Source organism: Notechis scutatus, chromosome Z (genome assembly GCF_049901735.1).
Source record: "Notechis scutatus isolate UNSWTSFEM ecotype Mainland chromosome Z, rNotScu1.2, whole genome shotgun sequence".
NCBI classification, from domain to species: Eukaryota; Metazoa; Chordata; class Lepidosauria; order Squamata; family Elapidae; genus Notechis; species Notechis scutatus.
The window spans coordinates 126,345,331-126,373,176 of record NC_142025.1 but is presented as its reverse complement, the minus strand read 5'-3'; the positions used below and the strand labels follow the sequence as shown (position 1 = coordinate 126,373,176).

Genomic DNA, 27,846 nt, shown 5'->3' with positions numbered 1-27,846 from the left:
TTTCAGGAATCATAATGATGTTATATCTCATGTTTTTACATTTGTTCTGGCTGTGAGATGCTCCTTTGTGTTCAGCTCTGGCCTCAGAAGGATAATGTAGCACTTGGGGATGAAGATGCAGACCAGCAGACCAGCACTGGAGGCCAGGATGGAGAAGACCTGCACAGCCACCATGTGTTTCCCTTTGGTGCTCAGGTAGGTGGGCAGAAAAGTCACCCAGACACTGCAAAAGACCAGCATGCTGAAGGTGATCAACTTGGCTTCGTTGAAGGCCCCAGGCAGATTCCTGGCCAGGAAAGCCACCGTGAAGCAGATGGTAGCCAGGAAGCCCATGTAGCTGAGGGTGATGTAGAACATGACAACGGCCCCTTGGTTGCATTGCAGGATTATCTCTCCAGGCTGGGAGAGGAGGTCAGAGTCAGGGAAGGGGGGAGAAACTCCCAGCCAGATGGAGCAGATGATAACTTGGACACCAGAAGAAGACAGGATGATGGAGTTGGCCAAGCTCTTCCCCAACCATCTCTTCGCTCGGTTTCCTGGTTTCGTGGCCAGGAAAGCTAGCACCACCATGATGGTTTTGGCCAAGAGAGAAGAAACGGCAACTGAGAAGATGATGCTGAAAACCGTTTGTCGGAGAAGGCAGGTGGCTTTCCTTGGTTGACCAATGAAGAGAGAAGGAGACAAGAAGCAAAGCAGAAGGGAGACCAGGAGGATGTAGGAGAGGTCCCGGTTGTTGGCTTTGACAAGGGGAGTTTCTCGGTATTTAATGAAGACGATTAAAACAAGGCCTGTGGTTAGGAACAAGAATAGGGCAAAAGAAACCAGGATGATGCCCAGAAGTTCTTCATAAGACAGGAATGTTATCACTTTGGGGATACATTGGACTCTTTTTTTATTTGGGAATTTATCATCCGGACATTTGGTGCATTTTTCTGTATCTGAGGAAAAAAAAACCAACCCCATATTTCTTTGTCCCTTGCATTTCAAGATATATTGTACATTCTTTGGGAACAAGTGATTATCAGGAGCATTTTCTGGGATGGATTTCTTAATATCTCCAGAGACAAAAAATAAGTGTATCACTTGTAAAAAATATAGCTACGGTATATTTTTGATAGGCTATGAAATTGAGGGACGCTTTGGACTTGAAAGATTTCTTTTGTAATGTTCAGAATATTGATAGGAACCTCCATTACTAAAGGTAAATAATGAATCAATTAATCTTTCTAGAGAAACTTATGTGCAAGATGGCAATTCTTGTCATACTTGCGTCAGAGCTGGCTGGCAGATCAAGTGACTGTTGCAAATAATTTGGAATGGCCATTGGAGCAGTAGTGATATGGGTGCAGACACATATAGGCATCACAATCCATGCCACCACATTGTGTATCTCGTACATCAGCAACACCTTTTCAGTGTTCCTCAAAGGGAACCCTTGTAGACTGCATTGCAATCCTCCTTTCAGGAGGTGGACCTAAAGCAATTCCTCGTGTTTCAAGAAACTCAGGTGTTCCTAGAGAAGTAAATGTGGAAGGAAGGACACATCAAAGTAAAAAGAAGAAATATTTTCTCTGGAAAAAAAATAAATCAGAAACCAATTAAGCTTAAATGTGTGTTTTAATTCACACTTTCATGACAATGCTCTCGATGGATCCAGTTCCACCAGTCCTCCCATTTTCCTCTGGTGTCACCCACCTTTCTGAGTGGAGAAGGTCCCCTCCGGACAAGGAACGCAGTCGTAACAGCAAACTGGCTCTCCTTCTTGAGCCCTCTTGACAAATCCAGGATGACAACTTTCCACACATTCAGATTGAGGAAAGGACTGAGCAGAAAAAAAGTAGGATTGCCAAAGGAAATATGTTAGGACTCTCCGTCCATGGAAAATGGAGGTAAAAATGGATATTAGACAAGATATTAGATATTAGCCTCTGGTCTTCACTTAAGTAAAGACAAAATCTCTCACTATTTACAAATGGTTGGAGATATAACTCCTGAAAGATTCTTCCTTTAGTTCCTCTCTTTTGCTTTTGGCATCTCACATTGCCAAAAAAAAGGACTTTATTAAATAGAAAAATCTGGAGAGATGGAACCAGTGGTGGGATTGTACTGGTTCTGTCTATTCTATAGAACCGGTTGTTATTATTCTGCGCAGTTCAGAGAACTGGCAAATTGTACCACTGACTGGCCTCGCCCCTCTTTGCCTGCCTCTCCCCTCCTCTCCCAGTCAGTCATTATCGTGCATGCGCAGCATCATCTGCAGCCTGCTTTTGCCCACTCACCAGGCCAGCCATTGCTGCATGCCTTCCACTGTGGCCCTGCCTGATCTCCCTGGGTGAATGAGGCTCTGCAAGCTCTGGGGCCCAGCCGCTTATCTGCCACTGCCGGTCACCTTTAACCCCCCCCCCACCCGACTTGCCTTTTGCTGCCACCACCCGCCGCCCCCACCACCAGCGGGTAAGGCCCAGTATCTGCGGTGAATCCAGGCGAGAGGCGAAATGCAGACTGGTGGGGACCCGAGCTACATTTCGCTGTACTGGAAGACATGTGGAGAGGCTCATGTTCTCCTACTGCTGGGAGAGCAAGAGAGTCTTTCCCGGCACAGCTCCGGGCGGCAGAGAGAAACAGGATTCAAGCTGGCTACTTCTCTGCTGCCCAGAGCCACCCATTTCCCTATTGAAGAGGAAGTTGCAAACTTTTCACTGTGCTGGGAAAGACTCTCTTGCTTTCCCAGCAGCAGGAGAACATGAGCCTCTCCACAGTGGGATTAGCTGGGATTCACGCAGCTGCTGGACCCTTGCTGGCGGTGAGGCAGAAATGTGGGGTAGGGAGATCAGGAGCATGGCCCATTTGCTACCATCCCTTACCTCTCCCGCCGCAGCCCCATTGTACCCAGAATAATCACACTGGTTGGCCTGCAACCACCGGTTGCACCCATGTAGGCAACAGGCATTGTCATTTCGAAGTTGAGGGAGAATTTGGGGAAGGAGTTGGAGGGTCCTGCAGTGGATGGTACAGGAGCGCCATTGAGAAGAAGGGAAGTGGCCTTCTGGTGGTCCGACCTGGTGTTCAGGCTGGAGGCGGGCCACGGGAAGTCAGAGCACTGAGGGAAAGGGTATTGCCAGGGGAGCCCCTCTCCTAGCAGAATTGGGACCATTTGGGGTAGTCCTAGGAATTGGGTGAGTCGAGCCGCAGCTCTTTGCCTTCTTAGCTCAGGGAATGGCCTTTTTGTGCAGGAGGAAGACTGTGGATGGGGGAGGTCTACCTGAGTGACTCCTCCGGTGTCTTCGCCAGTCCTTACAAGCACCTCAAAGCCCCACAGGAGCCGCCGCGCGTCCCAGGTTTCAGGTGACTCTGCCTGTGCTTGGTCTCGCCCCATCCGACCTCACCTTTATGAGCGGGTTGGTGCTTGTCCCTCACCCTCCCTGCTTCCTCGCCTGCCCTGAGAAGGTAAGGGTGATGGTGGGGGATAGTGAAGCGGCCAGGTCCCTATCTTCCCATTCTCTCTCCCACTCTGTGTGTGTGTGTCTCCCTGAAAGCCAAGGCTGGGCCAAGCCAGCAAGCTCTCCTTGGCACTCTTCGCTACTTCTTTCATTTCTTCTTTTTGAATCCAGACTGCCTGAACAATGATCGCCAGGCCACGGTGGAAGCATCCCTTCGGGCGACCCTTCTCCTCCTCCTCCTCCTCCTCCTCCTCCTCCTCCTCCTCCTCCTCCTCCTCCTCCTCCTCCTCCTCCTCCTCCTCCTCCTCCTCCTCCCTCCTCCTCCTCCTCCTCCTCCTCCTCCTCTCATAACCAGCGGTTGTGGCAGGGCCGGGAGGGTGCATGCGCACGGGGAGATGCTCCTCAAGCAAATGCCAAAGCACAGCAAAACCTAGTATGGGGTGGGTGCCTGCTCACTTGAGGAGCGAGCATTTCCCCACACAACTGCACCCTCTTGATCCATCCACAGCTGCCGGGTGCAAGAGGAGGAGGAAGAGGAGGAGGGTCACCCGAATGGATGCTTCCATCGCGGTCTGGTAATCGTTGTTCAGCCAGTCTGGATTTGAAAAAGAAGAAATGAAAGAAGTAGCCAAGAGCACCAAGGAGAGCACACACACATTCACAGATACACACACACACACACACAGAGTGGGGGAGAGAGAGGGGAAGATAGGGACCCGGCCGCTTCGCTCTCCCCCACCGTCACCCTTACCTTCTCGCACTGCTCCATTTTGTGAACCACCTATGGTTTAGTATCTCCTTCAAACTGGTGAGAAACCCACAAGGGCTGGAGAATGTGTCACTAAGAGCTTCAGGTTTGTTTGCTCCTTGTGCCCAAACTAGCAAAGAACAAGGGAATTCTGTTGACCAGGGCCTGAATTCAGATGAATTTGAATCATGATTGGGTGGAGGTCCTTTTGGTCCCATTGGGAGAGAAGCTTCGTCCTGCTTGGGGAAAAGTGTCCCCTGAAAGGGCCGGTTCATAGTTGGGGAGGTTCTTAAAGAGACCAGACCTGGTCAGACTTATCCATGCCTCTCTTTTACACACACACACACACACACACACACACACACAACACAAGTGGAGGGGGGAGTTAGAGCAGAATGAGAGAGAGATACAGAGGGAAAGGAGAAAAGAAAAGAGTGAAATAGAGGGAATGAGAGAAGAGGAAGAGAGAGAAGAAAGAGAGAAAGAGAAAGAAATAAAAGAGAGAAAGGAAGCAAAAGGAAGAAAAGGGATAGACAAAGAAAGGGAGAGATGGAAGGATGGGACAAAGAAAGAAAAAGAAAGGAAGAGATGGAGGGAGGAGAAAGTGAATGAGATATATGGATGGATAGATAAATACATGGAAGGAGGGAGGGAGAGAGAGAAAAAAGGAGAGGAACGAAGGACACAAACCCTGGCTTCAGAAGACTCTTTGAAGCAACACAACAATCTAGGGCTGGGCTGCAAGGGATCTCGCAGGTCATCTAGTCCAACCCCTGCTCCAGCAGGAGATCCTTACAGAATCAAAGAATAGCAGGATCAGAAGGCTGTGTGCACGTGTGTGTTTGTGTGTTTGTGTTTATGGTTGTCAAAACTCCAAAAACAGGTCAAGGAGCTCTGGGGAGATCAGTCATAAATTAGAACACTTGCTAAGCAACTGGCCATTAAGCGAGGACCACTTGTATTTGGTTTGCCAGTCACATGGCCACATGGCCATGCCCATCTGATCACGTGACCACCAAGCCACGCCCACAAATTAAGCCACGCCCACAGAACCAGTTGTTACAAAATTTGAATCCCACCCCTGGATGGAACTGAGAAAAGATTTCAGCATTAAGTGATAACCAGCCAGTTCCTTCTCATGACCCCATTAACATGCATTTCTCCCCTCTTCTCACACCCATAATTTTAAGGTGTGATATCAGAACAATCTTGATAATTTCAGGTGAACTGAAAGCCTTGGAGCTGCTTCCTAGGAGCAGAAGGCCCATTGCTCCATCCCAGGGAGGGTGAAAGGGAGGCATGGAGAGCTCTGGCCAGGTCCGGCCTCCTTAAGAGCCTCCCAGATTATGGAGCTGCCCCTTCAGGGGACACTTTTCCCCAAGCAGGACGAGAAGAAGCTTCTTTCCTCCAATGGGGCCAAAAGGACCTCCGTCCAATCATGATTCAATCCCATCCGATACAGTCCAAGCCTGGATTCAGGCCCCGGTCAGCAGAATTGCCGCCTTCGTTGCTCTTCTGGGCACAAGGAGCAAACAACCAGAAGCTACTAGCGACACATTCCCCAGCCCTTGTGGGTTTCTCATCCATTTGATGGAGACCATTAATTGTACGGGGTCCACAAAATGGAACAATATCAAAGCCTCCCAAGCAGCCTAAGGGAAAAAATCTGGTTTCTACTGCCCAGATTCAATTCTTGGTGAAGGTCAACCACCTTTGGGGAATAGCATCAGCCCTCTTGAAATGGGACCTCAGGCTTTGGAAAATGGAGAGAAGACACCAAACTTTCTCCTACCTTGTTGAGCAACTTTAGCCGTGAAAGAACATCTTTTCTGATATAAAGTCTCTGTCTTTCAAAATACGCCACAGTCTCTCTCCTGGGATCATCCCTGGGAAGAACCAAGAAGCCCAAATGGCAGATCTGCTGCTACCTCTCCATTTGGGTCCATGTACAATTCAATGTCCGAAATATTGACAAACTCATTCTTCTCCAGGAAAGGATGGAACTAGAATGGGAACATGCAGCAATTTTAAAAGCAGAAAACTTTGTTTCTTATCTCAGACGCTTTTTCAATATTTAATCTTTCTTCTGTAGTTGTCTAATTTACAGACATGCTTCATTAGGAAAATGGGTGTTACCACTATCTTACAAGTGAAGGAAAAAGTTCACAAAAATTTGTCGATCATATTTTGACAATATAGATTTTGACAAAATATAGTTGAACAACAGAAAAAAGGAGATTTATGAACTCCCTGAAAGCAACAGGTTGGTTATCAGAAACACGGATTTGTCAAGAAGAAAATTGTCAGGGTAATCCTCTCCCAGGAAGCCCAGACAGGAAACCTGAGCTAGGCCCACTTCGCTGTAATGCTGCACTGACAGGATTTGGGGAGCCAGAAAGTACAAATCTCCCACCGACCCTTTTTTCTGCAGCTGTAGGTGTTCCTCCTCTTATCTGCTTCTTCCCCAGGCAGAATCTCTCCTCCACCCCCCCCAAAAGTCATTCCCTCCTATCACTGCCCTTTCTAAATGGGTTGTGGGAAAGGGGGGGATATAATTTATGTGCTCTATGCAAGTCATCCTCACATATTATTTCATTTACTAAATATATTATGTTGATATAACTTGATCTCAGGAAAGAGTAACAAACAATTTTGTGATGTGATCAGAAACCCAGTTAAGTGAGGGGTGGATGGTATGATAATTAAGTGGATAAAAACTGATTTTAAAATGGTACTCAAATAATCTTTAGTTTTTTTAATCTTTGTCATGAAAGTGGGAAGATACAACATTTTGTCGTTAAGTCATCAATTTTTCTATGTTGTCATTAATATAATAGGGTTGATAAATTGCTATTATACAAGATTTATAACAATTCTCAGGCAAATATACTTTTATGTTATTTAAACATTACCAACTTTCCAGAAAAATATTTATGATTTCCTCCTAGAAACAACTGTATGACTAAAAAGCAATAGAAAACTATCTGGGTTTTAGGATTTGATAAATTATAGTATCTCATACAAAAACATTAATGATGCACTGGATGAAGGATTGTGCCAAGCTTGATAAGTATGTAAGGGACCCAGTTTGGTCTACTGGTTAAGCCCCAAGTAGAAAGCAAGAGGATGTGAGTTCAAGTCCCGCCTTGGTCATGAAGCAGGCTGGGGGATTTGGGGCCAGTCTCTCAGCCCAACTCAACTCACAGGGTTGTTGTTGTGGGGAAAATGAACACACAACTACTCATTGGTACTCAGCCCCGTGGCTTCTGCAGGGAAGGGCTTTTAAGGATGGGGATGAGTTAGTGCACTTAGTGAACTCAAACAAGGTCTCAAAGATCTGGAAATCCAACAAGATGGGGCTGCTCTTCCCAAGAATGTTTATTTGAGCAGAAATGACCCGGCTTGCATTCAGTTGTAGCCTTGAGCGGTTTCTTCCTTCCGTTTGTTTTGCTTAGCGCAGCTCTTGACCCGGCTTGCTCGCTGGCGATTTCACCTTTTGTGGAGCTGGGCGAAGGGACTGATCGGACCCGCCTCTGGGGCTTAGACGTTACCCAGAATCAACTTGGTTTTCAGGCGCGTCCTTGGATGGACTCGGGAAAGGCAGGTGGAGAGGCTAGAAAGAAAAAGGATCTGGAACTCCTTCTTTCCTGCCAGATCCCTGGCAAGCAGCGTTAGGGTAAGACCAGGCAGGGCCTGGCGTTTTCCCGAAAGGACTTGCCTGTTGAGTGACATCAGCTTCTGAACTAAAGCCCACTATGTCAGATACAATAAAGCAGAATGGGTGTCTTTTTCTCTTTAAAGACGAAACAGAGGTTGGGGGTGGGAAGAGAAGAAGGGGAGCGATCATGTTAAAATGACAACTTTCTAGATCCAGTCCCGAAGGGGGAAAGGAAAAAAACCACAAATGCCTAATTTCCTTAATTTCACTGCGATTTCTCCTCTTTCACATCCCACATTGTCTTCTCTTGCTGCGGGGAGCAATGTCACCTTTTACTCTGGTATCGATGGAAAAGCAGGTTTGGCAGCGGTATCAAGTAAAAGACAAGTGAAAGGCTGAGGAGGATTGACATCAAGATCAACTTATCTTCATTATGGGCAGCTTTGCAGGGTAGTTCATATTTCAGTTCATATTTCAGTTCATATTTTAGCAAGCATAATTTAATGATAGTGGCTGGCAAGTCAAATCTTAGATGCATTGCTAAAATGGGATCTGCGAATGTGGGGTTTTCAGAAAGCTAAAGGAAGGGGAGTGTGGTGTGAAAATTTGGATATAATTAATCATGGCTAGTTTAAATGCAACATTGCCACAATTAATATCAGAGTGAAAATTATGCTTCTGCAGGCCCTATTTGTGTCTTTCCGGCTTAGCTGAAATAGAATTCTTTTAATAAAGTTGCCTGTCCATGACAAGTCATGGTAAATGGGTAATTTGAAATTTAGGCACACACACACATTTTATAAAACTATGAACTATACCTGCTCTGAATCGGAAAATTACTTATGTTCTATTATTTGGCATACTTTCACAGCCTTGTGAGTTTTCCTGCATGTCATAAGCATTTGAATATAAATTAACATGTTGAAATCAAATCTGATGTTCTTTTACCTTTTATTTGGTATGTGGAAGGTGTGCGGAAGAGGGGGTAGTCTTATACGACGAGTATATAACAAACTCTATATTTTGAGTGGAAATGTTGGGGGGTCGTCTTATACGCCCAGTCGTCTTATACGCCGGCAAATACGGTAACCTCCAAGAGCTGCAACGGAGTTCCCAGAGCCGTTTCAGGGGGCCGATACAAAGAAAGAGCGCCTGAGCTGAGACTGGGGCCCGGAGGACAAGGGGCCACTCGAACTGCAGCTCATGCAGAGGTGGTATTCAACCAGTTCTCACCGGCTCAGGTGAACCGGTGGTCACCCCTGGTTGGCGACACCCCCGAACCGGGTCGCCCGCTTGTCCCAGTTGCTCTCCTAGCTTTCCCTACCACGTGGTGGCTGTGGTGCAGATCGGGCAGATGTCCAAGGGCTGTTGAACATGCGCACTGTGTGTGCAGACGTGCGTGTGCTACTGATGCAGTGTGCACGTGGAGCAGCCCTGGGACATCTGCCTGCCTGCCCGCCCTCCCAGATTATGTTTTCTTACTTCTCCCAGCGGATGCGCCTCTTCCAGCTGAGCCTGGCCCAGCCAGCCAGCAGGGGAGTGGGCGGATGTCCTGGGTCTTCTCGCCCCCCTTGTCGCGATAAGCCTGCAGGAGCCCCTCAGGACAGCTGAGCCGAGAGCCGCCATTCCTAGGCTTCTACTCTCCCGTGCTTGGTCAACGCCTCTTCACCTTGCCTGAAGCAGCTGGCCCTGCCCCTCACCCTCCCCTCCCTCACCTGGCCTGAGAAGGTAAGGGGGACGGTGGGGGATAGCGAAGAGGCCGGGTCCCTATCTTCCCCCCTCTCTTCCCCACTCTCTCTCTCTCTCTCTCTCTCTCTGTGTGTGTGTGTGTGTGTGAGACAGAGAGAGAGAGAGAGAGGGGGGGCAAGAAGAGAAAGAAAGAAAGAGCAAGAAAGAAAGAGGGAGAGAAAGAGAGAAAGAAAGAGAGGGAGAATGGAGAAAGTGAATGAGATATATGGATGGAAAGATAAATACATGGAAGGAGGGATGGAGGGAGAGAGAAAAAAAGGAGAGGAAGGAAGGACACAAATCCTGGCTTCAGAAGACTCTTTGAAGTAACACAACAATCTAGGGATGGCATGCAATGAATCTCGGAGGTCATCTAGTCCAACCCCCTGCTCCAGCAGGAGATCTTTACAGAATCAAAAATAGCAGGGTTAGAAAGCTCTGTGTGTGTGTGTCTGTGTGTGAGTGTCTGTGTGTGCATGTGTGCATGTGTGCATGTGTGTTTGTGTTTATGGTTGTCAAAACTGCAAAAATAGGACAAGTAGCTCTGGGGAGATCAGTCATAAATTAGAACACTTGCTATGTAACCGGCCATTAAGCGAGGACCAATTGTATTTGGTTTGCCAGTCACATGGCCACCGGGCCAAGCCCACTCAGTCACATGGCCACAAAGCCACGCCCATCTGGTCACGTGACCACCAAGCCACGCCCACAAATTAAAGCCATGCCCACAGAACCAATAGTAAAAAAATTTGAATCCCACAGTGAATTCACAGCCTGCTATGTGGCATCTCCTATCAGGACTCAGGGATTCACTTTGTGACGCCTCTCCTAATAAAATATCCGGGAAATACGGAACTCTTTTACGTGCAACTGCAGTTATCAGATCAGTAGGAAGGAGTTTCTCTGAATGTGGCCAAATTCTGTTCTGCTGTAATGCAAAATTTTGTATTTATTTATTTAGGACATTTATATTGCCACATATTCGCACATGACTCAGCATTAGGCAGACTCTAACTGCCCATTGACTGTCATTTATTTTTATTTTTCTCCATTATTATTATTATTAATTGTAAGGCTGGTCTCTGACTGTACTAAAAGTGGACTGGATGAAGGAGGAAGCTGTGTTGGAGACATTTGCCATCTTGAGTTATTTGTAAATAAATACATGTTTATGAAAACAATCTCAAAATCGTACTTGACTGCAACCTGAAACTGAGTTTTGAGAGAAGACAAGGAGGAGATTATGAGAGCAGCTTCTCCAACTTGCAAAATCTCTCAGTTGGACAAGGGAGGATTCAACACTCTTCCAAGGACTGAAAGAGGTGTTGGGAGTTAAAACCCTCCCCTCTCCTAGGAAAATAAAATATTTTAGGATATACTGAAAAGACACAATACATTTCCTTGAAAAGAAAAGTAGAAACTCAGAGAGCCTGAAACTCAGCCCCCCCCCCACTTGCTAATGGACCATTAGTCTGGCCTTGGGCAGTCTATTTTACATAACAAAGATCTACTCCAGGTAAAGCTATATAGGAATTGCCCAACGCCATCACCATCATCCAGCGAGGCTCAACCAAGCCTGGGACTCAGGACAGCCTACAGAGTTGCCCCTGCATGGCCCCATGGGAGCCTGACAACCGATCAGAATACAAGCTCCAATTCAAATCCCAACAGAGGGCATAAAACGATTGCACTCTCAGCATCTCAGCCCTTCTTTCCTCAACCAAGGCATGTGCTCCTGTCCACCATTAAACCATCTTCCAAGCAGTCACCGTGTTTCTAGCGTCTTTCTTCCCCACTTGGAACTGAACCCAGAAGGAGATTTCTTCCAACAGAGGCTAGACAGAAACTAAAGATCTGCTCCCTGTTATTCCGGAGCATCAGACAGGAGCAATTAGATGGTGCAAATCTGTTGACCTTTTGCAGCACAAGAAGGTTGAGATGTTCCCCTCCTTCTCCTTTGGGTTCCTTCTCCAAAGTATCTCAGATGAATGGATCCCTATCGGGACCCCATACCTGCCACGGCTGCAGCCTTGGAGCCCCCAACCTCTTTTCTCCCTCCTACAGACCTTCCAGAGACAGACAGTTACCTGCCAGCCAGCTAAGCTTTCCAGCTTCTAATGCTTCCTTTATATTGTAACTTCTAACCGCACCCTTAATCGGCTAATTGCCTGCTGCATTGTGCTTAAAGTGATAAGCACTTAAACCATGATATCTAAGTTTTATATATTTATTCACCCAAACCATATTTGGTATCAATGTTATACCTAACATACTCCCCTTTTGGGTGAAATAAATATATAATACCTTTACAATCTTATCCCATATTTTTCACAACTCTCCTGGTGCTTATTGGCACCTTGGGCTTTAGTAAAATTATCAGCTAAATTGTCCTCCGACATACAGTATTCTAGCTGAATCATCTTACTTCTTACAGATTGTCTCACGTTTAGGTATCTTAGATCTGTATGCTTGCTCCTTGTTTTTACTCCAATATTTGTGGCCATTTGAATTGCTGCCTGATTATCTTCATGTATAATTATAGGATAATCTACAGTTATACCTATATCAATTAACATTTGTTTATACATTATTAATTCTGTACATAACAATGATAAACAGGAGAATTCTGCCTCCATAGTAGACAAACTTATATGCTGTTGTCTTATTGACTTCCAGCCTATTAATGTATTACCCAGCATTATGGCTGTTCCTGAAGTCGACTTTCTAGTGTCTCTTTCTGATGCAAAGCTAGCATCTGCATAAGCACACAAAATTAAATCACCCTTTGGTTCTAAATACAATGAATAATTCATTGTCTTTTTAAGATATCTTAATATCCTCTTAGCTGCTATCCAGTGTCTTTCACATGGTGCAGAATTGAATCTAGCCAACTGATTCACGCAGTACGATATATCTGGTCTAGACCAATTACTAATATAACTCAAACTACCAATTAAAGATTGATAAATCACCTTATCAAACTCAGGGCTTTGTACATCAGTGTTGCTAAACTCCTGACTCATTGGAGTCTTAGCTGGCTTACAAAGCTCCATCTTGTAATCTTTTAGCAATTTGCTTATCTTATCTTCCTGAGATATCTTAAAACCTTTCCGTGTTTTCTTTATATTCAAACCGAGATACTTCTTTATCTCCCTAATTGCTTGATCTTTATTCTCTTTCCTAATGATGCTATTATTTTATTTGCTTCATCATTAGTTTCAGTTATCAAAGCAATATCATCTGTGAATAGTAATAATAATGATACTTTCCCATTTGTCTCCCTCTTAAACAGACATGGATCGGCTAAACCAGCTTTAAATCCTATATTGTCTAGTTCCTTTACAATATACTGGTTCCATTCATAGCCTGATTGTTTTAGACCATAGAGACTTTTCTTTAACAACCAACAATCATTATTATCCTTATTTTCACTTTTAATACCAACAGGTTTTTTCATATAAATAATATGTTTTAATGGGGCGTGCAAGTAAGCAGTTTCCACATCTAGATGGTTAACTATATAGTTTTTACTAGCTGCCCACACTAAAGCTGCCCTCAAGGTTGCTGCCTTAAGACTAGGTGCAAACACCTCATCGTAGTCATTAGCATTCTGCCTAAAACCTTGGGCTACTAACCTTGCCTTATGGATTAAATTACCATCCTTATCTGTTTTTACCTTAAATATCCATTTGCAGCCAATGGATTTCTTTCCTACAGGTAATTTGGCATTTTCATACACCTTCATATCTCTTAATGAATTCAGTTCCTTATTCATTGCTGCATACCATTTTCTTTTTCCTTATTAGGATACTTTTTAATTTCTTCTACAGAATTAGGAACTTCATTAATCTGGCACACTGTGTTAGCCTGGTACCTATCAGGCGGTCTAGATACACGTGTAGTTCTTCTGGGAATTACAGGGCTTACAGGAGGACTTTCTTGAACTACTACCTGTTCATCTTCCTTATCCTGTTCAGCTATTGAATCTGTTTCTTCCTTTATGGGCACTATTTCATCCTGTATTTGTCTCTTTACTTTATTTTTAAAGTTACAGGGATAACTAATGGGATTTCTATAGGATTCAATAATTACATCTTTATTGGCATCCTGTTCTAATTTCTCCCATCCTTCATGTTCTAGAAATTGGGCACTAGCACTACATAACACTTTAGATGTGCCTTTCTCCCAAAATCTATATGCCCTATGGTTTGCCTGATAACCAACGAAGAAAAATCTTTTAGCTCTATGTTGCCCTTTTTTTCTGAGTTGTGCAGGAATATGCACCCATGCTGGTGCACCAAATGTGTGCAGGTAACTTAGATCAGGTTTCCTGCCATGCCACCTGGTGAATGGTATTTCACCTGTTGTTGTATTAACAACGTTGTTCAATATGTTATTAGCACACATTGTAGCCTCCCCCCACAAAGAATCAGGTAACCCAGAATCAGTTAACATTGTTCTAACCATTGCCTGTAGTGTTTGGCCTCTTCTTTCAATAAAAGCGTTATGTTCTGGCCTGTATGGAGCAGACTTCTTATGCTCTATTCCAGCTACCTTAAGTCTGTTCTGGAATTTGTTATTAATAAATTCCGTACCATTATCTGTCACCAGGGTTATCAGTTGCCGTTTAGACTTTCTTTCAGCAAACCTAAGCCAATTGAAAAAATGTTGATATGTTTCAGTTTTGCTTTTCATTAAATAGCAAAACCCATATCTAGAATAATGGTCCATAATGCTCAGTATATATCTAGCACCCCCCATACTGGGTTTCTTTGGACCTATGATGTCTGCAAATACTACTTCTAAAGGTTCTTTTGTTTTGAAACCATTTAGCCTATTTGCAGGCAATACCTTGCTCTTATCTTCACAGCAAACATTACAACGCAAATATTTATCACAAGGTTTTAACCTTATTCCTTCAGATAACTCAACTGTACGTTTTAGCATTTTAAAATTTACATGCCCCAAACGCCTATGCAATAAATGGATACATTCTTCATGAGGCTTTATATTATTAAATACAGTATGTGCCTCCCCTTTCTTACTATTATCTAATACATATAATGTTCCATTTAAAGCTGCAGTTACCCTTTTGTTATCTTTTTCAATTATGCAATTATTATCTTTAAAAGTAATTACATAACCTAATTTATCTAATACCCTTACTGAAAGCAAATTAAACTTTAGTTGCGGTACATACAACATTTTTATATCCTGGTTTATGTACGGACAACGTGCAAAACCTTGACCTTTCGCTTTCAGGTTCCAGCCGTTAGCAAGAGATATATGTTGAGAACTTGTAGACATTTTTATAAATTTTGTCTTATCTCTTGTGATGCAGTGGGATGCGCCACTGTCAACCACCCATAAATTATTCTTCACATCAGAGTTGCTAAACGTGGCTAGTTCAAATGCTTTCTTTGGCTTTTTTACATTCTGGCTTTTTCTCTTTTTGCAGAATCTTGCCAAATGTCCTCTGCCTCCACAATTAAAACACTTTTTAATTGTGTATGCCGTTGAAGATAAATTCTCTTCTTCCAGGTGCTTTACTTTGCTTTGCTGGTTTCTTTCAAGCTTTGAAGATAATTTCTCTTCTTTCTTATCTTCTCTCAGCTCGTCACGCTCACGCCTTCTTCTGGCTTCTTCTAGTAGCCTGCCTGTAATGTCGGTTAATGAGAGGCTTTCTTTTGGCAATACTTCCAACGAAGTCACATAGTCATCATAGCTTTGATCTAATGAAGATAATATTATGTAGACTTGTTGCAGTTCATTAAATATAAGCTCTTTTTCTTGCAAATCTTGAAAAATGCTCTTCATACAGTTTAAATGAACTAACATATCTCCATTCCTCTGAAGATGCGTTCGAAAAAGCTTCCGTGTAAGATTTATATGTGCTCCTACACTGTCCCGAACATAAATCTTCCTGAGGTTCTCCCAGCAGTTTGCAGCATTTTCTTCTCCACGAATATGGACAAGCTGCTGATCACAGAGAGTCAGTCCTATGATGCATAAAGCCTGCTCATTTTTCAATTTAAAATCTTGTAACTTTTCTTTATCATCATCATTAGCAGGATCCCAGCTACTCACATCTGGTGGGTTTGCTATAATGTCCCACAAACCTTCTCTGCGTAGAAGTAAACTACATTTCATTGACCATGAAACATAGTTTGTTCCATCCAGCCTGGATATCATGGACAGTTGTGACAAATTTACTTGTGCCATTACTCTTCAGATATTTTGACTATTTTAAACTAATTAAAACAGTTTGTTTTTACAGTAATGTGCAACTCACACCAACTCTCTCTGCTATATCCTGGTTAGTTAGACTATGCTGCTGGGCCCATAACCAATGTTAGGGTTTTGAGGATTAACCCCTAGCAGAGTATTGCAGCAGTAGTCAAGCCAGGCAACCAAAGGAGAGCGGAAGGGCCCTAGAGTATACACACACTGAACACAAACACTGTTTGTAGTTTAAATAGTTTTTAATCCAGTTAGATTTTAAGCATTGTCATTCAGTCCATTAAGTCATTCACAGTATTTCCATCCAGTAAGACTCACTAGTATAGTCCGAGTTAAGAGTCCTTGCAATATCTTTATCAGCCGATAAAGATATCTTCTCCTCCTCCGGTTTCACTCTCCAGAGAAACAAACGCTGGATATTCAGCAAACAGTAGCAAACAATAACAGTTCAGTCACAGGCACTCACAGTCAGTAATCACAGTTAGTCGCAGCAGCACACAGTAAGTCGCAGCAGCACACAGTTACAGTTACAGACAGCAAGTCACAGAGACAGACAGTTACAGCCAGCCAGTAAGCTTTCCAGCTTCTAATGCTTCCTTATATTGTAACTTCTAACCGCACCCTTAATCGGCTAATTGCCTGCTGCATTGTGCTTAAAGTGATAAGCACTTAAACCATGATATCTAAGTTTTATATATTTATTCACCCAAACCATATTTGGTATCAATGTTATACCTAACACCCACTCGATCCGGGCAGGACAGAGGTCCACCCGGAGGACCTGGAAAAAAACCCTGGGAAGCAGCCCCTCCCTCCTTCCTTCCTCCCAATGCCTGGCAGGAGGGAGAGAGAGAGAGAGAGAAGCCGACCCAGAGAGGGTCACAGCCACGTTCTCCCTTTTTTCTCAGTCTTGGGATTCGCCCCCAGCCTTTCTGCCCTGGGGAGCAGCAGCCCCAGTATCCTCAGGCCTGGCCTCACTGGGAATACTGGAAACCAGCATCCAGAACCATGTCTGTGGCTCCAAGCAGGAGAAAGAGCATCAAAGTCACCAGTTGATCCTCTGAACACCCAAATCTCTATCCAGGTTTGTCCAGACATTGGGGGGGGGATCACTGACCCCCCCTCCACCCCTAAAGCTGCCTCTCTGTCCCATTCCCATTGTCCCAACTTTTTCCCTGAATGCCAAACTCTGATCCGGTTCACACATTCCGCCAACCCCCGTTCGCTCAGCCGTAGTTTACTCCAAGTGTTGCAGCTGCTGAAAACCCCAAGGAGCCAGAAACGGATCCTAGGAAAAGCTCCCCATCCTGTGTGCAGACAGGCTGAGTTGACCCTCCCCACTAGGTGAGTCCACACAACGCCCTTAACCCAGGTTGATGGAAGAGAACTGCAATGTTGGCAATAGGTGCCAGGCCAAAACACATAAACCAGATGGTGGCATAGCGTGACGACCTGCTTCCCGCATGAACACAGGACGGGGGAAGGTTCCCACCTGCCAGAATGCATGAAATGGAGTCAACCTATTTCAAAACTCCATCCATATTTTCAGGGGCTCCAAGGACGAGACCCCTGCCCCTTAGAGGCTCCTTTGTGGGAAGGGAAGGGAGAAGGAAGCCGCTTTGAGACTGGTTCCCTCTAAAGCCCACCTCCTCTGCACCCCCAGGAAAGACTCACGACCGGCTGTGGGCAAAGCCCGGCTGAGATGCACCCAGCTTGCTAAAACTGCTGCAGAAATGCCTGGAAACACCTGGATGCCCCCAGCAACAGCTGGGAACTTGGCCCACTCAAGGCAGCCCAGGAAAGAGGGTTCCTTCCTTCCCAAAGCAGGTGAAAGAGGACTCAAACTCCCATGAGGCTCAAAGGAGTTGGGCTCACTCAGCTCAATGGATCTGAGCCCCTGAAGCCACCTGGAGGGACCTTCACCCAACCCCCTTGCAGGGACTCTGCCTGGGGTCCTGCAACGGGGACTGAGGGGCCCCACCAGTGCTGGGCTTGGCTGGAGGGCCAGGTCCAATCCTGAGCCCCCAAAAGGCACCGGAAGCCCCGTGAATCTCCCAAGAGACTCTCCTCCGGCCTCGGCCCTTCCTTCTGGCCTGGACCAAGCTGGGTCGGCTTCACACAACCCCTGACCCTGCGGGAACAGCAGCCCCCACCTGCCAGGTGCAAAGCTGGCACACCAGACTCGGATCCTGGCAAGAGATGCAACCTGGGGACCCTCACCCCATTCACTCCCCCCCTGCCCTGGGCCCCCATGGGGAAGATCCCCCCACTTGCCCTGAAAGGCCCAAGGGAGTCCTCTCCACGGGGCGCCCCACTTCCCAAGGCAGGAGGAGGAAGAAGCCCCTGGCTGTCCCCGGGGGAAATTGGCAGCAGGGGCCCAGGCTGACTTCCCCTCCCCCCTGGACCCCACCAGCCCCACCTGGCCTGCAGGTGCCCAGGGCTCACCTTGGAGCTCCACCTGTCCCCCACCTGTGATGCCAGAGCCGCTCTCCCAGCCAATCCCAAGGAAGGCTCCTCCCTCAGAGGTGGGCTTTTTGATAGCACCTGAGCTGCCCAGACCAGATGGGAGGGCTCCCCCTGCCTCCCTCTCCCCTGCCCCCTCCCTCCCTGCCCTCACTGGGAGGGGGCAGACCCACTGCAGACCCCCCTGCAGGACCCCTGCATGCCCCCTCCTCACAGCACAGTCCCCTGCCAAACCCTCTCCGAATCCAGCCCTTTGGAGGCTGCTTGACCGGTGAGGAGGAAGCCAGGCCCAGAGAGGCCCCTCAGCCTGGGCCAGATGGGTGGGAAGGTGGTCCAGAAGCCCCCAGGGGAGGCCGGCCCAGAGATCTTGGCCAGGCTGCTCAGAAGCCATTGCCATTGCCTCTTTCCCAGGGCTCCGAGAGAGCGGCTGGCCCAGAGCCTCCTAGCTGGCTTGGCTCCCCAGGCAGGACTGGAACTCAGCCCCCCCCTGGATTGAAGCCCCAGCCACCCAACTGACTCTGGTGGGATCCACATGACCCTCTGAACCCGGTCTCTTCCCCAGTGGCCGCATTCACATTTGCACCTCTGTTGAAAGGCTGTCAAAATGCCTTTCTTCTGAGGATTCGATTTTCCGCTGGGAGAGCTCCGGCGCAAGGATACGGACAACTGCTTGAAAGCTGGATCTTTTTATTTTTCAGGAAGGCGAGAGATAGCAAGAAGTCTGCGTTCCTGGGCTAGCTACCTTCGAATGGTAAGTCCCTGATTTTTATACCCTTTTCTCCTTTTGTGTGAGTGCTTGTGTTTGTATTTCTTCATGTTTTAAATCCTGTCAGGGGTTGTCTTTCTTCCCGCCAGAGGGTAAACTCCATGGGGTGCGGAAGGCAAACTTTGTGGGGTGGTTTGATTGTTTTATCGGTTTCGTCCTAATCTTTTTTAGCTTAATGGTTTCTTATATTTGTTTTGTGGCAATCTCCTGTCTGTCTCCTTTGTAATATATTTTGTGCCTTTTGTCTGTTTGTTTTGCTGATTTGGCATGTCTTGTGTTTGTAAGGGTTTTCTTTTCTTTCTTTCCCTACTTTTCTTAATTATTTGGGCTTTTGTCTAAGGGGCTTCTTTAATACCTTTTATTTGATTCCTTTTCCTATGCAAGTTTGTTTTATGGCTGGCCTGATGTTCCCTTTGGGCTTTCCCTGCTTGGGTGACACCACTGTCCTCGTGAAGTTCCTTTTCCACACCTCTTAACCATGGTTTGTTTCCCAAGGTTGAACCATTTGGCCGAGTAGTCAGTGGATGATGGGAACTCGGGAGAAGATGAATTCCTGGAAGAGAAGCTGATCAAGAGGAGATACACAGGCAGGCCTTGACTCCCAATCATTCATTTAGTGACCGATCCAAATTACAACCACACTGAGAAATGGAATTTAGGACCATTTTTCACAATTAATGACTTTTGCAGCATCAAATGCAGGGATCAGAATTCAGGTGCTTGGCCACAGTTTCATGTTTATAATGGCACCAACATCCCAGGGCCATTGTGATCCCCTTTTACAACCTTCTGACAAGCAAAGTCAATGGGGAAGCCAAATTCACTTAATGACCGGGTTCCTAACATCAACTGCAATGATTCATTTAATGACTGTGGCAAGAAAGGCCATCAAATGGGACAAAACTCACTTGATGGATGTCTCATTTAACAACAGAAATGTTGGGCTCAGTTGTGGTCATAAGTTGAGGACTACCTGTATTGGGGACCCTTTTCTTCTGGCGAGGACCCCATTCACACAACATGCTTGACCAGGCCGGGGTCCTCGCAGCCCCCCTGAGAGAAGCCAGAGGTCCACATGGAGCCTCCTCAACGCCGGTGAGAAACCCTGGATGACCATAGCCTCCCTCCTCTGGGGTCTCCCTGGGACAAACCCAGAAGTTGGGGTGGGCTTCTTCCCCTCTGGGCCTCACCCAGCTTCGGTCAGACATGGCTGTGAACCTCCTGAAGGAGAAGAGAGTCTCATCGCACATCAACCTGGCCCTGAAAAGCCACAGCTTGAACCCAGAGCCACCCAGGATCTGGTCTGCAGGCCCTGAGAGCAGAATCTGAGGGAGGTTCGGGGGGAGAACTTCCAAGCGGCGGACCTGGGATACGGGCCTTCCTCTGTTCCTCCCTGCCAGGGTGGGCCTGCCTGTCCCTTCAGTTCCGCTCCTCACTCAGCCCCCCGGTTCCCCTTCTGGGCCAAGAAGTCCATATTAATGTCTCCCCCAGTGAAGAAACATCCTCCCTGAACAACGGATGCCAATAAACCAGGAACAAAGGAGTTCCAACAGCACCTTTTTTGGGATAGAAAGTCTCAGCCCCAGAAATTGGGAAGGTCAGAGGGGTCCATCCACCCCCAAATAGAAGATCCCCACAACAGAGGAAGAGCCACCAGATCTCCAGAAATCCTGTCGCTAGAAATCAGGTTGCACCATCCACCACACTGTGGGCATCACCGCCATCTTTGTAGGGTTTCCCTGTGATAAGATGGGTGGCCAGTAAATTGGATCGATGGATGGATGGATGGATGGGTAGATATTTAGATAGATAGATATTTAGATAGATAGATAGATAGATAGATAGATAGATAGATAGATAGATAGATAGATAGATAGATAGATAGATAGATAGATAGATAGATAGATAGATAGATAGATAGATAGATAGATAGATAGATAGATAGATAGATAGATAGATAGATAATAGATAGATGATAGATAGACAGGCTGGAATAGATAGATAGATAGATAGATAGATAGATAGATAGATAGATAGATAGATAGATAGATAGATAGATAGATACCGTGTTTCTCCAACAATAGGGCCTCCACCAATAGGCCCAGCATGATTTCTAGGCATGAGGTGAAATTAAGCCCCACTCCCAAAATTTAGGCCTATGTGTTTCCCCACCATTTCTCACATCGTTCGTTAGAACTACACGAGGTGAAGAGAAATGGGGGAAGGGCGGGGGTGGGTGGGGAGAAAACTTGCCTTTAGGAGTGCCCTGCAGGTAGCCTAGGCTAGAATACCCCGATCTACCGATAGAACATCAGCCGATAGAAGCTCCCCGAAGGCAGAGTCCCCAGCCGCTTCGGGATGAGGCGTGGCTGCCCGTGTCCCCTCACCTTTAGGCAGTGTCTTTCGGGCGATGGAAGCTCCCCAAGGGCAGTCACCGGCCACTTTGATCGGCTGATAGAAGCGGCCTCCCGGCAAGGGAGTGTGTGGGGCGCTTGCCCGAGACCGCTTCTACCGGCCAATCAAGTGGCTGGTGACTGCCCTTGGGGAGCTTCCATCGCCCGAAAGACACTGCCTAATGGGAGGGACACGGGCAGCCATGACTCCCCCAAGCGGCTGGGGACTCTGCCTTGGGGGAGCTTTTGTCAGCCGATAGAAACAGCCTCGTGGAGAGGTAGTGCATATGGGCCCCTCTAGGTGGGGAGTCACCCCGAAAAGACGGACTAGCCATTTATTCGGGGTCAAAAAAAAAAAAAAGGCCTGGCCTTATTTTGTGAGAAGCACGGTAGGTAGGTAGGTAGGTAGGTAGGTAGATAGATAGATAGATAGATAGATAGATAATAGATAGATAGAAGAAGATAGATAGATAGATAGATAATAGATAGAAGATAATGAAAGATATAGATAAGATAGATAGAAGATAGATGGATAAAGATAGATAGAAGAAGAAGATAGATAGATAGATAGATAGAAGAAGATAGATAGAAGAAGAAGAAAGATAGAAAGAAAGAAAGAAAGAAAGAAAGAAAGAAAGAAAGAAAGAAAGAAAGAAAGAAAGAAAGAGAAGAGAAGAAAGATAGGGATGGATAGATAGCACCTGCAGAACTTACAGTCCATTCTTTATTTAAAAAACTAAGAAAAATCAAAATATAAAGAATCTTGGTGTATTATAGGAACATGGTAAGATAACACAGGAATGACAAGAAAATAAAAATAAAAAATTCCATCCATTCTATAATTTTCTCCCTATTTACCCAATGATCTAGTCCACAAGTTGTCACTTTCCTGCTTCTTAATGAGCTTTAATCTCAAAATTAATATTGCTAGAAAAGATGGGAAATGAAATTTCATTTCATGTACAAGCAATTTTAAAACCGGCTGCAATTAAGATCAATATATGGGATTATGACATAAAACAGAATTCCAAACAGGGTCTACTCTTAACCTTGGGCAGAGTTCAAGGGTGCCGATTGTCATTAGAAGACAGGCAACACTACAGTTAAATGGCATTAACTTAGAAGTGGCACCAAACTCCATAGCTCTGGGTGACCTTCCCCAGCAATCTCTGGAGACAAGAGGCCATGTTGAAGGACAGCAGAAGTCAATTCCCTGGGTGCTGAATTCTCTTCCCCAGCATCACTTTCTGGACTTGCCCTGACTGGGAGGAAGGACCACAACCACAACAAAACAGTGACCCCAGGGGTATATCTGTAATTTTTACTAACATGGTTTATTCCAGCCTCTCCTCTGCAGATGGAGCCCAGAAAAAGTTCAGGATCCCAAGAGGAGAAGTTGCTTCTCACTGTAATTATGACCATCTGGGCCTTTGAGACCTGTGATGCTATATCTCCAGTTTTAGACTTCGAAGTAGAAATCAGATTGAAGCCACATGAAAAGGATCTTATATAAGAAAAGGATAAATTCCTTGGGTGAAGCTCTCTGGGACCAAGTTTTGGGACAGGTACAGGCTCTGCTCTTGATTGCACCTTTCTCTCCTTTGCAGATGAAACTGAGTGATTCTCTGTTTAGATCAGGAAAGCCACTGGCACTTCTCAGAGTCTTTGAATTTTTCCAACTGTTCCTGTTGTTTGTGTTAGAAACAGGAATTGGATTGATTAATGCCATGAATGATGGACCTCCTCCTTCTGCTTCTGCTGCTGCTGGTGTCCCCATCAGTCTGTGGGAAGCTGAGAAGGAAATGCCCATTGAGTTTGGAGCACCAGGATGGGTACAATCCATGGAGCTTTTACAGGCCTGGGGACCATCTCATTGGTGTGGTCACAAGTGAAACATATGTGTCGCCTATAATGTGGCCTTTCAACAGCCCTCCTATACCTTCTCCTTCGTAAGTCATGCAGGGTGATGGAGTTGCACTCCCTCCATGTGCAATTCTAACACTCTCCTTCTTTTCTTCTTATGTCACTTATTTTTGTACCTCAGGACCTGTCTAATTTCCTGAATGATTTTGATTTCCATGGCTTCCCTTTTTTGCCTTACTTTGTGGAAGAGAGTAAAATCCAAAGATGGAGTTTTTAAAAAACCTGAATGAAATCCAGATGATTTTCCTTTCTCAGTTCATTCCTGAGTTCATCACTTGAATAATGACCTTTGTTTAAGTAGTGACTGAAACAATTGTAGTTGCCTCTCTCATTTGCATAATTGATCATTCGATTTGGATCAATGTTGGCCTAAGGCTTAGTAGGTTTGTGAAGGATTATATATTTTAAAAACATTTGTTGTTGCTATTGAATATAATAACATGAATATTGTTTTTCAATAGGAAGAGTTCTGCTCTAACAAATACCCTAATGTCAATTTTTGCTATTCAAATGGTCAGCAAGAATTCCCAGCTCCTGCACAATCTCACACTTGGTTACAACATCCATGACAACTATGGAAGCACTTTACGCACTTCAGATGTCTTGCTGGACATGCTCTCCACTGGAGAATCCAATGTCCCCAACTATGGCTGTGGGAGGAAGGACAACCTCCTGGCTCTGATTGATGCAGCAGGAAGGGACATCTCCATCCAGATGTCAATGTTTGTAGGCACCTACAAAGTCCCACAGGTTTGTGTGTTTTTCTCTATCTGGTAAGGTGAGTGGGGTGGTGGGGATGAACAACAGATCCAATATCTTCATAGAATTCAAGAGCTGTTTTTCAGAATATTAGGGAACATATCAACGATGTTTTAGTCTATTATGTTCATCTTCAAATTGACCATTAAAGGCCTGAAGAGCCATAAGGTCCCTAGAGGATATTCTACTGAATATTCTACTATTGAAAAACTATCCAGGTTTTGAGGTCCTCCATTAGCATGTTCATTTTCACATATCAATAATATGTGCCTTATCTAATTGGAATCAAGTTGGCAATAGTCCTGTCTATGTATAAAAAATATTCAGACCAAGAAGAGTATCTTTGGGATGGATAAAAGGAGTTCAGCTCCTGCCCTCATAGATAATTGTTAATTTACACAATTTCTGCTTTGTATAAATTCAGGGTATATAATTATTGGGTTAAAATTAAAGTGATGAAACAGACATATAGTCCCAAAACAGACAAAATTTCAATTAAACACTTATTGGATTGTACAACTGTCAATTTCTGTTAGCAGTTGTGCTCTTGTACATCTAGAGAAGAAGCTGAAAAATTGCTTCACAAAGAATTTGGGATATAGAAGCTGAGAAAGAGGTTTTAGTACTCAAAAATAGCATATAATACAGCCCTATATCTTAGATCCAGACATTTTATCTAACATCTGCTAATTTGAATCTAATTGTTGGAATTGTATGGGTGACACAGAAATTTACATTGCATTTTTTATTGTTTTTTTTTTGTTTAATATGATTTTGCGTTCCATTTTTATATACAATCTTGTTAATATTCTGTCTTAAATATTTTAAACCGTGACTAAGGAACAAACTATTCTTATATATTCATCAAAACAAAATTGGGTTTGTCAATAAGTAATATTTTGGAGTTGATCTGGACCACATTATAACACAGCATTCTTCATTACTTTTTCAGATCACTGCTCTAATTCCTTCAGAGGCTCTGAGTGATAAAAGGAGATTCCCTTTTTTCCACCAGATGCTCCCCAAAGAAGGATTCCAATACCCAGCAATTGTCCAGCTGCTCCTCCATTTCAGATGGACCCTGATTGGCCTCTTTGCTTCAGACACAGAAAAGGGAGATAATTTCATGAGGACTTTCCCTCCGATGCTTGTCAGGAATGGAATTTGTGTGGTTATATCACAACGATTCACAACAACTGGACAAACAGCACCCCTCAGGGAGGCCCTCTCTAAGTGGAGACAAGTCAACGTCTTTGTCCACTTCATAGAATTTATTTCCATCTGGAACAGAATTCTTCCTTTCCATGAAGCACTTATGCATTTGCCAGGACCCATTGAAGGGAAAGTCTGGATCCTCACAAATTTTGCACTGTATACAATAAAGAAGCACATACCTCTCAAATACATCCATAGTATTTTGAATTTTGGTTATCTGTCAAAAAAAAGGCCAACAGATGCTGCCTTTGAACCCCATTTCTTTGTGGAAGATCCGTTTCAAGATCATTATTTCCGCTGTTCCCTTTCCAAGCACGTCTTTTCTGTCAAAGGCCGCAGAAGATGCACCCAGAAAGCCCCACTGGAGACCCAGGAGAAAAGGAACAGGAAACGGATCATAAATGACCGTCATCGCTACAGTATCATTCAGACTTTGGCCCAGGCCATGAATGCCGCTTATTCCTCCAGATCGAGGAGGGGAAGGAAGGAGGGAGAAAAGAGGTTGGGGGCTCCGAGGCTGCAGCCGTGGCAGGTATGGGGGGTCCCGATAGGGATCCATTAATCTGAGATCCTTTTGGAGAAGGAACCCAAAGGAGAAGGAGGGGAACATCTCAACCTTCTTGTGCTGCAAAAGGTCAAGAGATTTGCACCATCTAATTGCTCCTGTCTGACGCTCCGGAATAACAGGGAGCAGATCTGAAGTTTCTGTCTAGCCTCTGTTGGAAGAAATCTCCTTCTGGGTTCAGTTCCAAGTGGGGAAGAAAGACGCTGGAAACATGGTGACTGCTTGGAAGATGGTTTAATGGTGGACAGGAGCACATGCCTTGGTTGAGGAAAGAAGGGCTGAGATGCTGAGAGTGCAACTGTTTGATGCCCTCTGTTGGGATTTGAATTTGAGCTTGTATTCTGATCGGTTGTCAGGCTCCCATGGGGCCCCGCAGGGGCAACTCTTTAGGCCGTCCTGAGTCCCAGGCTTGGTTGAGCCTCGCTGGATGATGGTGATGGCTTTGGGCAATTCCTATATAGCTTTACCTGGAGTAGATCTTTGTTATGTAAAATAAACTGGCCTAGGCCAGAGTAATGGTCCATTAGCAAAGGTGGGAGTGGGGTGGAGTTTCAGCCTCTCTGAGTTTCTACTTTTCTTTTTAGGGGAAATATATTCTCCCTTTTTAGTATATCCTAAAATATTTCATTTTCCTAAGAGAGGGGAGTGTTTTAACTACTCCCAACACCTCTTTCAGTCATTGGAAGAGTGTTGAATCCTCCCTTGTCCAACTGAGAGATTTTGTAAGTTGGAGAAGCTGCTCTCATAATCTCCTCCTTGTCTTCTCTCAAGACTCAGTTTCAGGTTGCAGTCAAGTACGATTTTGAGATTGTTTTCATAAACATGTATTTATTTACACATAACTCAAGATGGCAAATGTCTCCAACACAGCTTCCTCCTTCATCCAGTCCACTTTTAGTACAGTCAGAGACCAGCATTACAATTAATAATAATAATAATGGAGAAAAATAAAAATAAATGACAGTCAATGGGCAGTTAGAGTCTGCCTAATGCTGAGTCATGTGCGAATATGTGGCAATATAAATGTCCTAAATAAATAAATACATAATTTTGCATTACAGCAGAACAGAATTTGGCCCCATTCAGAGAAACTCCTTCCTACTGATCTGATAACTGCAGTTGCACGTAAAAGAGTTCCGTATTTCCCAGATATTTTATTAGGAGAGGCGTCACAAAGTGAATCCCTGAGTCCTGATAGGAGATGCCGCATAGCAGGCTGTGAACTCACTGGTGGGATTCAAATTTTTTTACTACTGGTTCTGTGGGCATGGCTTGAATTTGTGGGCGTGGCTTGGTGGTCACGTGACCAGATGGGCGTGGCTTGGTGGCCATGTGACTGAGTGGGCTTGGCCAGGGGGCCATGTGACTGGCAAACCAAATACAATTGGTCCTCGCTTAATGGCCGGTTACTTAGCAAGTGTTCTAATTTATGACTGATCTCCCCAGAGCTACTTGTCCTGTTTTTGGAGTTTTGACAACCATAAACACAAACACACAAACACACAAACACACATGCACACACACACACACACACACACACACACACACACAGAGCTTTCTAACCCTGCTATTCTTTGATTCTGTAAGGATCTCCTGCTGGAGCAGGGGGTTGGACTAGATGACCTCCAAGATTCGTTGCATGCCAGCCCTAGATTGCTGTGCTGCTTCAAAGAGTCTTCTGAAGCCAGGGTTTGTGTGCTTCCTTCCTCTCCTTTTTTTCTCTCCCCTCCCTCCCTCCTTCCATGTATTTATCTATCCATCCATATATCTCATTCACTTTCTCCATTCTCTCTCTTTCTTTCTCTCTTTCTTTCTTCTCTTTCTTTCTCCTTTCTTTCTTTCTCTTTCTTTCTTTCTTTCTTTCTTTCTTTCTTTCTTCTCTTGCTCCCTCCTCTCTCTTTCTTTTCTTCTTCTCTCTCTCTCTCTCTCACACACACACAACACACAG

General features: G+C 45.1%; 2 protein-coding genes across 51 annotated transcripts in view; one reads left to right on the top strand and one right to left on the bottom strand.

Annotated features, from left to right (window-relative positions):
• LOC148129243 (vomeronasal type-2 receptor 1-like) overlaps positions 1 to 26,958 on the top strand; it is a 45,999-nt gene extending 19,041 nt beyond the window's left edge. For 14 of the 50 annotated variants that reach the window (XM_087948243.1, XM_087948239.1, XM_087948238.1 and 11 more), the window contains 4 exons: positions 18,976 to 19,028; positions 22,780 to 23,385; positions 23,821 to 24,109; positions 25,071 to 26,958. In XM_087948243.1, the coding sequence (XP_087804369.1) occupies positions 23,168 to 23,385; positions 23,821 to 24,109; positions 25,071 to 25,895 (1,332 nt within the window). In that variant the 5' untranslated portion in view covers positions 18,976 to 19,028; positions 22,780 to 23,167 and the 3' untranslated portion in view covers positions 25,896 to 26,958. Of the gene's footprint in view, positions 1 to 16,561; positions 16,899 to 17,044; positions 17,642 to 18,975; positions 19,029 to 19,538; positions 19,631 to 19,694; positions 19,760 to 22,779; positions 23,606 to 23,820; positions 24,110 to 25,070 lie in introns of those variants that run through there. The other 36 variants (XM_087948264.1, XM_087948265.1, XM_087948247.1 and 33 more) reach the window with 31 other exon arrangements.
• Positions 15 to 17,021, bottom strand: LOC148129244 (vomeronasal type-2 receptor 26-like). Its single transcript, XM_087947249.1, has 4 exons — positions 16,983 to 17,021; positions 5,981 to 6,112; positions 1,696 to 1,822; positions 15 to 938 (listed from the first exon to the last, which is right to left on the bottom strand). The coding sequence occupies exons 1-4, from the start codon at positions 17,019 to 17,021 to the stop codon at positions 28 to 30; spliced, it is 1,209 nt and encodes a 402-aa protein (XP_087803375.1). The 3' UTR covers positions 15 to 27.
• Positions 26,959 to 27,846: the final 888 nt, after the last annotated feature.

Excerpts from the sequence above, each read along its gene's own strand:
- LOC148129244 (XM_087947249.1), bottom strand. The coding sequence starts at position 17,021 with ATGTGTGAACCGGATCAGAGTTTGGCATTCAGGGAAAAA. Across the intron at positions 1,823-5,980 it reads GGCTAAAGTTGCTCAACAAG|TCCTTTCCTCAATCTGAATG; the intron begins GTAGGAGAAAGT and ends TTTTCTGCTCAG. Across the intron at positions 939-1,695 it reads GACCTTCTCCACTCAGAAAG|ATACAGAAAAATGCACCAAA; the intron begins GTGGGTGACACC and ends TTTTTTCCTCAG.